The following is an 11,959-nucleotide window of genomic DNA, read 5'->3' as shown; positions in this document are numbered from 1 at the left end:
GATGTTGGTGCAAATGCTTGAAGTGGCCACTTATCATAACAAATGTCCAAGGAAGCAAAATAAAAGACAAAAGAGATCCTCTAATACCCTAGACATGAGCCCACCCTAAAACAAATGTGCCATGCCCCTCAAATGGTTAAAAAAAATGTCAAAATAAAATGTTTTAATAGCGACAACTTTTAAAGACAATCCCGCTTTAAAATATGAAAAAACGCCAGCGTTTTTAAAATTTTTATGACTTTTTCGGCATACAGGATATGATGTCAATGACATAAGATTGAGGAGATTGTCGCTTCATCATATTAGTTCGCCAGGTCTAAGCTTGCGAAGGAAACTCTGGTGGAAGAGGTGACATTCTGTAAAATTCGCACTTTAGTGAATTTGCCGAGTAACGATCGTTCGCCTGAGCGAAAATTCACCTGGTGATAGGGTGCGAAATTACGCTAGCGACAGTCTGTTTTGCTAGTGAATTGTCATCTACGTCTGTTAAAAAGTAAATCGGAGATGTCCCTGTGGATGAGATTTATGGCGAATTTTCGCTAGCCACTTCACCCTTTAGTAAATCTGCCCCATTGTGTCTTGCAGCAACTACATTTAGAACAAAGAGTTAAAATTTGGGGCGCCTCCGTATTTGTGATGCCAAGATGCACACATACAGTATGCAAGCAGGCTCACACTCGCACATAGACACACACATATACATGCGGAATTAGCCTTTCCCTTCCAGACTGAAGCACAATCACTTATTAACAGAGACAAGTATCAAGCTGCAGCCTGGCAGAGTTCTGCAATGTTATCAGGACCGAGACAGAGAATGAGCAGTTACTGGGATGGATAGAGAACACAGCAGTGGGCAGGACTAACTCATTAAGGGCTGAGCATAGAAAGGAGTGTGTAGGAGTTACTTTCAGCCGGGCTCACTCCGTACATAAGGAGTGTCCTGGTTTTTGTCCACAGCAAGTGCAGTCAAAGGGCGGCAGCACTGTGACACCTCTGACACTGAACGAGTTGTACAGGTAAGTGAATGGCGGCAGTCACGTTGTATTCAGCAGTCTCTCATATCCTTAGAAGCCAACTTGTTTGAACCTATAGTAACTGTATGGTACTTATTGACACTTGAGTATTTCTGTCTTCAGATACAATTACCGTGCTTGCAATGTGTTGCAATGTATTGACAGAGCCACACTGCCTTATCTTGGGGGTATAGGAAAAACTCAGGGAGTTACAGTAACAGCAAGTGAGGTAGTGACACCACCAGGACCTGAGCTTAATCATTAATTCTGTTACTTTACTATGATAAGCCTGTTAATTCCAGTCTACACAGGACAAGCTAAACTTGTTTGGATTAAGACAGACGAGAGTGGCACAGAGGCAGGATAGCAAGAAGTTATAGGATGTGGAAGGTGGAACATTCACCCACCTGGGGTTTTCCCCTCAAACAGGGCAAGAACAAATGGTGTTTAAGACTCTTACGGGGGAATGTAATAAAAGTCGGTAACGTCAAAACTATTCTCAATGCGAAAAGTTATGCCTTTGCGTGAACAAATTTTGCTTTGCGTTAATTTAATATAGCTTTTGCGAACACGGAAACAGTTTAGCGACCACTTCCGGGCGACAGAAGTGGAATTTTATAGTTTGTGCCAATGTGCAGTAAATGTAATAAAACTTCCTACTGAAAAAGTCGTTATGTTTGCTCCAAAAGATAACAACACCTTCAAGCACTTCTTAAGAGTGCGCGATTTCAATTCGCAATTAAAATTCGCAATGCAATAACAGTTTAAGGAACAATATTACATTGGGAGATGTGGATTTTTATTCTTAGTGGTGCGACTTGTTTTTCTCTTTGCGACTTTAATTACATCCCCCCTTTGTCCTAATAACATTGCAGGTCTCTGCTTGGCTGCAGCACCCTCATACTTGTTTTGTTTCTTTTCATCCAGTTTCAGCCTGGTCATATACTGCTGTGTGTATGGGACAGAGACTGTGCTAGAAAATCTCTGTGCTTCAGTGTGGAGGCAAAAGGCTAATGGGGAATGTAATATTGGTCACTTACACCAAAATCATTTATTCTGTTAGACAAAGTTAGGTTTTATTGTAAATTATTGTCTATAAAATATTTATTCATACAGTATAACCTATATGGTTTACTTTTGGAATTGAATAAGTTTTAGCTTAAATGATGGTTTATGTTTGGTACTGAAACGAATCACCTACTACGTGCTATTTTAAAAAGTTTCCCTGCAAAGAAGAGTTTTAAGTGTTATAGTTCAGCAGTAGCAGAGGGGATGCGGTGGGACCATTCATCTCATAAGTCTTGTATGATACACTGTGTACTTATGCTGATTTGTGTTTCCACTGGATATAATGGGCTGAACGTAATTTCAAAGTCAAAGTCAAAGTAAACTTTATTGTCATCTCAGCAGTATACGAATACACAGCGTCAGGACGCTCTCTATGGTGCCCCTGTAGAACACTGTGAGGGTGGGAGGCAGAAGGCTGGCGCGTTTCAGTCGTCTTAGGAAGTGAAGATCCTGCTGAGCCTTTTTGGTGATGGAGGTGGTGGTAATTTATTCTGCTTTCCATGGATGTAGTCCCATGCTTCCACCTGGAATTCACTACCTAGGTTGTACTTCAGCGCGAGGTAGGGGGGTGGCATTTAATTAGGGATGCACCGAATCCAGTATTTTGGATTCGGCCGAACCCCCGAATCCGTCACGAAAGATTCGGCTGAATACCGAACCGAATCTGAACCCTAATTTGCATATGCTAATTAGGGGTCGGAATGGGAAAACATTTTTACTTCCTTGCTTTGTGACAAAAAGCCACCGAATTTCCCTCCATGCCCCTAGTTTGCATATGCAAATTAGGATTCGGTTCAGCCGAATCCTGCTGAAAAAGGCCGAATCCTGGCCGAATACCGAACCAAATCCTGGATTCGGTGCATTTCTACATTTAATATAATATATTATATTTAACTAAAATCTGTATATATATATTGACTCCAGCCTGCTGCATGATTTAGTGGCAGAATAGTCTATTGCAGGGATCCCTAACCTTTTGAACCCGTGAGCAACATTTAGAAGTAAAAAGAGTTGGGGAACAACACAAGCATGAAAAATATTCTTGGGGTTTCAAATAAGTGCTGTGATTGGCCATTTAGTAACACCTATGTGGATTGTCAAACTACATTGAGGCTCTGTTTGGCAGTGCACCCGGTTTTTATACAACTAAAACTTGTAAACCAAAACTTATTAAAAAGCTTTGAGGCCACTGGGAGCAACATCCAAGGGGTTGGACAGCAACATGTTGCTCGCGAGCTACTGGTTGGGGATCACTGGTCTATTGCTTTGTCACCTTTATTATATTTTTTTACTCTTGATAATTCAATTATTATTTAATTATTATTTTCAACAATTCTGTTTAACCTAAAGAAACACATCAAATGTCCCACAGAGAAATTCTCAATTCTCAAATGCTTATGATGTTGAAATGCAGGAACATTACAATTTATGAGCACTGCCCTGGCCATTACATGCATTTACAAACCACCTGGTATCTTTACATTGTTAGAGGTGAGAACAATTCAAAGCAGGTCTGTTCCAGCCTGTCTCTCTTTGCTTTACTTTGTTTAAATAAGCAGTTACAAGCTAGGAAAAACAGAATATTTCGGTATCCAGTTTCCTCAGGATTAGGATAAGCAAGATTCCCGATACTGAAGCAGTAAACTTATTTATTCCTGATTATCAAAGTTATACCAGCCGACATTCACTTTCTTGAAGAATATTCCTAGAAAGGGTTTGTTTTTATCGTTTTTCCAATGAATCATTCTGGGAGTGGATCGCACAACATTGCTATTCTCATAATAAAAACCACTTTCACAGCCAAGGATGAAAAGTGCATTTAACAGCAAAAGGAGATGCACTTGTCTGTGAGAAAATTTAATAGTTAATGGGCTTCCAGTATTACTTCCATGTAGTGCATATGGTACAATTTTAAGATGCTTCAAGTACTATCAACTTGAACAATGTCAATTCTGTCCTTATGCCCTTGACTAAAAGGAAGAGAATGCCATATCGTTTTTGTTTGTAAACATCAGGAAAGCAGCCATATTTAGTTAATGCTTCCAGCACCAACAGCATGACAAAGAATAGGGAACCAATGAGAAGGAATGGGTGGATTCATACATGTTTCATTGTGCCATTAGCTAAATAAGGGGGAATGTAATTAAAAATCGCAAGTGTTGTTAAAAAAAATGGCATTTCTGCGAATGTTTAGCCCTGCTCACAATGTAAAAGAATTAGCTGGTGAATATTTCATTGCTAAGAAAAAGTTTGCACCTGCTTTGAACTTTGATAGAATATTTCAACAAACATACACTTAGGGGGTTATTTACTAAGCTCCGAAAACCCGAAATTCCCCGAAATCTGAAAAATTCGTGATTTTTTGTGTTATAATAGGCTTTTAAAAAAATCATGAATTTTTCAAAATTTATTAAACCCCAAGGGCTTAAAAGCCCGAATATAAAAACACGGCATCTCAAACCTGTCGAGGTTGCATAAAAGTCCCATTGATTTTTGGTAGTGTCGGGGGTTTGGGGCAATTTCACTGGGGGTCATTTATAAACAGTGGGTACATTTTTTATGCTGAACAATTCCTTTAAATTGTTATTGAGAAGTATTAAACCTCCAAAGCCATTGCATGCTAGTCAATCTATGAACTTGAACACCAAAGATTTAAAAGACAATCTGGCCAATCTGCACTGTTCATTATGATATTTAAAAAAGTAAGGATAAAAGAGACATCAAACAGGATAACACATGTGTAAACTCAACTAACCCAATGTCATTAGATTAATAATCTTCTAGATCTGGACTTTTTACAAACTAATAACTATGTGGTTAGTTGATCTCTGAAATGACGTGTCTTTGAAATTCTGATCATACTTAATGAGGTGTGTATATTTTAAATGGAGACTTTTAAAGTTGCATTTTTGTAAAGCTCTTCCACTAAAATGTGCCTAACAGTACTAACAGTTAATAAGTGTTGTAGTGTTTGGTGCACTATCCGTCAGGGCTCTTTCATTCACTATTTTCTTTTACCACAACCAGCCCATAACATGGGCAAGGTGCCCTTCCAGTAGGTAGCTCTGCTCTTGTGGGTATTCCGTGGTTGAACCTTTTTTTGTCTCAAGTGCATCATCAGTGGCTGATGATCAGTCTGTCTCCTGGAAACATTGTAGAATACAGTTTTGTGAGCAGGGTGGTGAGCATGAATGAAAAGTGTAAGTGGCAGAACCCCAATGTGGAAAAAGTAAAGTACAGTGGCAGTTAATACAATACATGAATATACTGAAGGTAATGGAATGCAGGCTCAGAGAGTCTTTTTTATTTGCCACACTTAACGGGATAAGGGGATTAAATACCCTATTAAAATGGTCCCATTAACCCCCCTGCCTTAGTTATCCAAAGATAAAAAGTTTCTTGAAAACTGTCCCTACCAGGACTACAGTCATCTGTTATCTAAAATAGTAGTGTAAACATCTTGTTTCTTAAAAATATCTGGCCAGGTTCAGGTAAAAGCTTTTGTTGAAGTTTAGGCCAGGTTCAGTTCTTTATGAAATGACCCTTTTTTTTTAGTTTTTTCTTCTGAAAGCATTTATAAGCCTTTGGAACAATGTATAAATGAATTAGGAGAAAGTACTGAATGAAACCCAATTTAAATACTATGGTTGTATGTAATCCATAATGTTTAGTGCCTCCATTAACAACTGCATTATAATAATGGCTCATAATGATGTGCTAGCCAAGATAAACTCAACCTGTCGACCCTAACCCACAAATGTTGGCTTTGTAGGAGACCTGCACCCAATCCATACATCCCACTCAGTGAGCTACTCCTCTGGTTCTGGTTCCAACACATTGAATCTCAATAGTTACTTGGTTTAAAGTGAGCAGACAGGAATCTCATACTATTGCATTTTAATTGTCGTTGATCCAGGAAGTTGGTGAAACATTTTTTAGTACTGTTGTTTTAAGAATCCATTCCTAATGTTGGTAGAAAGCAGCTCTTTGTTGAATACAATTTTAGCATATGCTGGGAGTTGTAGACCAGTAGTATTGGGACCTTACGACACTGTGAAAGGTTTATATCCCCTTTAAATTCATGGTTTATCTGTGCATTCATTATAAGTAAGATAGAGATGTTGCAAGTGTTTTTAATTTTTTAATGGTTTATTTTGAATATTGTTTTACTTGATGTTCTGCAGCACTCCAGTTGGAAGCTGGACCCTAGTGACCAGGCGTTTTGTGTGAATGTCAAGAATGGTGAATAGGTATCAAAATGGAAAGAGAAGCTGTTAATATAATTAGATTAGTGGCAATACAATCTGGCCTCACATCCTGTTTTCCTGTTGCCATAGTTTTCATGCTATAACACGATGGCAGTGTTGTTTCCAAGAGTAATGAAAAATGCTTGGCATGTAATTTAACCCTGTGCTGAAAGAAAATAGCATTTCTCACACCCACGCTGTGAGTTGAGTCCCCTGAGACACAAAATAATACAAACATCCAATACAAACCAATTTATTATGAAAAACCATGTCAGTGAGTTCACCCTTCTATCCGCTGCACCATTTATTGGCTTTTCGCTGACATCTCATTGAATTTCACTGGCACAAGGATTGGGCGCAACGCAGTATTTTGCAATCCTTGTAATGATGGTTCAGACTATGGGCATCTGGAAACTGTACATTTTTAAAGGATTAATGTGTTGTATTTGATCAAATCATTTTCAGGAAATTGATTAAACTCAAAGGGTATTTAAACAATGCACTGTGTTGACTTAGCAAATATGAGCAAGCAAAAGGGTTCTCTTTTTAGTAATACAGTGCTTCTCCCAGGTCTAAAAGAAGTATTGTCCATTTTATTGTTCTTCCATTTAACTTCATTTTAAAATAATACAATGCTGTATAGTCTCAGGACCTCAGCACACAGTCAACGTTTATTTGCTACTTTCCTCCTCCTCTCCCTCTGCTCTGTCCAGCTCCTCCTGAGCGAGAAGTTCTCTGCAGCTCCGTAGACTCTCTTTAGTCTGAAAGTGATTGGGTGCTGTCAACCACACATAATTACACTTAACAAGTACATTAGAGGACATTATAGATGAGTAGCAAAAAGTGGATCAACGTACCAGAGGACACCCCTTTAGACTAGAGGAACAGAACTTTTATTTGAAGCAGCGTAGGGGGTTTTTCACAGTGAAGCAGAGGCGGAACTACCGGGGGAGCAGGGGTGCGAGTGGGCCAGGGCACCCCCTCAGGGCCCCCGGCAGTTCACGCGCCGCTAATTCAGGCCAGTTCCGGGCGTACGGAGGGGGGCGGGTGGCCCGGCTGCACATCCTGCGCCAGGGCCCGCCCCCCTCTAGTTACGTTTCTGCAGTGAAGACAGTGAGGATGTGGAATGCACTGCTGGATGATGTTGTGATGGCTGATTCTGTTCTGTAACACCTTTAAGAGGGGCTTGGATGATTTCTTGGACAAGCCTAATATCCAAAGATATTGTGATACTAAAATCTATAATTAGTATAGATATTGGTGCAGTTTATGTGAGTGTATGGAGGATCAGTGTGAGTGTTTGTGTATATGGATGTGGGGAATTATTTGGAGGGGTTGAACTTGATGGACTTTGGTCTTTTTTCAACCCAACTTAACTATGTAAACCATCCATCCATAGTCTGAATCCCTGAATTTACACTGCTATTTTTATGTATACAATTTTAATACAGATGTCAGGAATTACTCTTTTTATAATTTGTTTTATATTAGAAATAGTTCAGTGCGGAATAACCTGGTGGTGCTAATCAATCAAAGGTCTCCAGTTTAACACGCTTTGACATAACTTAGGAGTACATTTCCTCTTGGCAAACACTTAAATAGTTTGTAAAAGCAATCATGCTATAATGGTTACACATTGCCCTGAAGCTAGTGGTGCAGATACATATCATTTTTTATATTCTAAGAACTCACCTTAGATGAGGTGATGCAGAAATAATTAGAGCCCCCAGAAATCCAACAGAAAATATAATTAATAGTAAAATGTCTCAGGGCAAATAAAGAATAGACACTGAAACTGGTTTCCAAGGTGCAGTGTTGCTTCAAATAAATAATACTCCCTCTAAAAAGCAGTTAGACTGCACACATTTACTCTGTGTACCTCCAAATAAGATTTGGGAAACTGGATATGGTTTTTATAAAAAACATATATACTTACATATAAGTATATATATATACATGTATAAATTATGTGAAGATCAAAAACAGAGCAGTTTGGGAACAAATTGCAATTGTTTAGGAATTTAGACAAGAAGATTAGTAAAAAAATACTGGCAATGCCAATGAATTTCATAAAAAAAAATACTGTTAATGTTTAGGGCAATTTCTCTTTTCAGTATGAATGAAGGCTGGACTAAGTCTGACAATTAAAGGTGGGGAGTGACCCTCGACTTTGCACCTGGCATGTGTGCAATGTTTCCTGCTGCAATCCTTTATATGGTTATCCAGTACATTCCTAATGCAAGTATCCTGAGAGGAAGGAATTTATTGACACGTTGTATCACTTTCCAACCATTTCTTAACAACTAGGAAGAAAAAAGAATCATGGAAAAGATTTACTGCTAATATCTCGAAAGGTTTCTCAAATAGATAAGAAACAACAATAACAGTTAAGATTCACAAAGCAGTAGTTCTACAAGACAGTTCTATGTGGTATTAAAAAGACAAGTACAAGAGTACTGGTATAGGCTCTGTTCCCCTATCCCATGCCCAAAATCTTCTAGAACACATGAAAAATTAAATACATCAAAAGATAATTAGCTTACAGCATTAGTTACTGGGTATAGTCTCATTATTACAGAGGAACTATGAACTGTAACCAGGTCTGGACTGAGAATTAAAATAGGCCCTGGCATTTCAGGTACACAGAGGCCCAATCAGCCGACATAGAGGTCCAAAGACCCCCCACCAGCCCACTAAATACTGACTGTCTATGGGACCTTATAGCAGCCCCTCTGGCATTTGCCAGAACCCACAGATTGCCAGTCCGGGCCTTACTGTAACAATGAACTGCAGTTACGCAGCTCAAAGAATGGAATGGCACTGTGGTTTTTCAGTTTTTTTAGGTATTGGGTTTCCAGATAATTCAAAATAATTAGTTAGCCAGTATATGAAAGAAATTGGACCATCACCAGGTACTAATATTAATGGAAAACTATAAATTGAACAATAAAAATGGGCTGTCACTGGGTGCTAACGCTAAGGCAAAAGTGCAAGACTGGACTGTAAAGAAATGCTGCAAAAATTAATAAATACAGCAGTACAATACGCTGCATATATAGTGGGGTTTATTTATAAACAATGGGCAAATTTGCCCATGGGCAGTATCCCGTGGCAACCACGGCTGGAGGAAGATTCAAAGTAGAGAAACAGCAATCTATTGCTCCCATTTTGTTGTGCACTTTGCACCTTTCCTCATTTTAGTAAATAAGCCCTGTTGTCTGTGGCTGAGATCTTATTATCGGATGTCATTTGTTAGATAAATAAAAACAAATATGCTGGTAAATGTGCCCCCCTCAACAAGGTATTCTGCCCAGAGAGCCTTATTTCTCTGCATATTTTATTTATCCATATTAGCGAAAGATACCAGCGTCTTTCTCATCAGAGTAACTAGAAAACCAACCGCATTGAATCCCATGGTGTCTGTTTGCTTCATTTCTATAAAGAATTGAAAGCATGCTAGATTAACCTTCCTTTTGAAGACATTCAATTACTATTTATACTTGGTTTCATAGTGGAAATACAATAAAGGCAAACTGTAGCTTGTCAGTCAGTCTAATGCCTGATATCTAGTCACATATTGGCCATGCTTGTGGCTATTGTAGGCTGATTTTCACAGACAGTGTCAAGTCTGCTTCATCAATTCTGCAATCTCTTCACAGGCTTCTCAGAATGAAACTACTTCTCCTTACTTCCCTGGTGGTGTCTCTAGTGCTAACGGAAGCAGTCTCTTATAAAAAGTCTCGCTCAAAACGGGAACTGACTCCAGGACTTCACATTCATGGAATAAGAGATGCAAGTGGTTCATACTGCCAAAAGAGGGATAGCTGCTGCCCCGGGAGAGATGACCATTGTACGGTCCCATATTTGGATACCATCTGTTACTGTGATCTGTTCTGTAACAGGACAGTGTCCGACTGCTGCCCTGACTTCTGGCATTACTGCCTAGGCATCGAACCACCAAGTATTGTCCAAAAAGGTAACTTGTATAGTCTTAAGCTGTAGTTGCAAAATTGCAAAATTGGTTAATTGCTCATTGACTTTTCCCTGGATTCATTGACAGTCAACAGTTGGTGGAGGACAGTCAAATGGCACTTAGGTTTGCTCTGTCCAATTTTAAGCTACATTATTTGAGCCAATCAATGGTGGTTGAGCCACATGCCCAGTGGCTGTTGATGTGCCAAGGAATATAGAGGGACTGATGAGCAATTTTATGTCATTTTAACATATTTGTGTTTAAGAAATAGCAAGATTTTGGTGTGAATCCAGCAACTACCAGATAAAGGAGAACTTAAGCTTAACAGTAGAGTAGAAATGCTACACCCTAAGTTTTGGGCTTCTGTAGCTGCCCATGCCTTAGAAGATGCCTTCCCATCTTGTTTTCTGCCGCTATTTCACTGATTTTACTTTGGGTTGTTGTCCGTTACCTGATACTGATACCTGAAGTTACCATACAACATACCTCAAAACATTTGAAATATGAATGAAATAAAGCAAGCCCATATTCTGACTCCTCCATACCAAGGATCACTAGTAAATATGGTATCAGAATAACCTTACTTTTCTGCTTGATATTTTTTGACAACCCCTAAGCTTAGCTTCCCAGCAGCTGCTCAGAGTGCAAAATCCAAGGTGCATCATTATTGTTACAGGACTTGTTGCATGTCTGTGCTGGTACAGTAAATTTGGTATATATTAAATATAAAGCTTTTTTAGCTATATTCATTCTTAAGCTTCAGTTTTCCTTTATGCTATTGGAGCAAATGTATGCACAGATAAATAACCATTCACCAAACAAAGTTTGTTTCCCAGATAAACTGAATAATCAAAGTTTTTGCTTAGATTACATTTTCTTGTTTGGTGGTGGTTTTCCATTTAAGGTATATACAGTATGCACATGCATACTCCAAATACTGCCAGCAATGTCAGCTTATCATTCTGTATAAAAATGATAACTATTATTTTAATACCTTTGTAGTGATGGCCTTAGACAGTAGCATTTGCCAACCCAGGCATAGAGAAATAATTTAAGCAGAATATTATTTTGTTAAAGAATTTTTTAGAGAAAGTACATTTTGTAGCAAAACATTAGCATTACAGGAACTGCCATGAATTGCACAAAATATGAATCTCCATCTATATATATATATATATATATATATATATATATATATATATATATATATAGAAGACTTATATGGAATCCATGGTAATTGCATGAAGGATCAATCAAGTTTGCGAGTGAGATGGGGCTTACGACTTTATGGGGCATATGGCATAAAAGGAAACCATATACTATATGTACATATGTTATATAACATTCCATTTTAACTTTCTTTTATCTGAATCCTCTACCCTTCAATATGAAAGGAACAGTTCAGTGTACAAATAAAAACTGGGTAAACAGATAGGCTGTGCAAAATTAAAAATGTTTCTAATATAGTCAACCAAAAATGTAATGTATAAAGGCTGGAGTGACTGGATGTCTAACATAATAGCCAGAACACTACTTCCTGCTTTTCAGCTCTTTAACTTAAGCTGGCCATAGATGCAAAGATCCGATCATAGGAATCATCGTACGATCGGAGTTTCCCATCTCCGACCTGCCACTAACCATTCAGATCAAAGTCTTAC

At 38.5% G+C, this 11,959-nt stretch overlaps 1 protein-coding gene across 1 annotated transcript in view; it reads left to right on the top strand.

The window, feature by feature from the left end:
• The first annotated feature begins 894 nt into the window (after positions 1-894).
• Positions 895-11,959, top strand: part of tinagl1.S (tubulointerstitial nephritis antigen-like 1 S homeolog) — a 33,192-nt gene continuing 22,127 nt past the window's right edge. Inside the window, exons 1-2 of the mRNA XM_018249574.2 lie at positions 895-1,016; positions 9,988-10,304. Of these exons, the coding sequence (XP_018105063.1) occupies positions 9,998-10,304 (307 nt within the window). The 5' untranslated portion in view covers positions 895-1,016; positions 9,988-9,997. The remainder of the gene's footprint in view (positions 1,017-9,987; positions 10,305-11,959) is intronic.

The sequence above is a fragment of the Xenopus laevis genome, chromosome 2S (assembly GCF_017654675.1).
Source record: "Xenopus laevis strain J_2021 chromosome 2S, Xenopus_laevis_v10.1, whole genome shotgun sequence".
In the NCBI taxonomy this organism is placed as follows: Eukaryota; Metazoa; Chordata; class Amphibia; order Anura; family Pipidae; genus Xenopus; species Xenopus laevis.
Note: the sequence above shows the minus strand (reverse complement) of the source record. Positions and strands in the feature narration are given on the sequence as shown.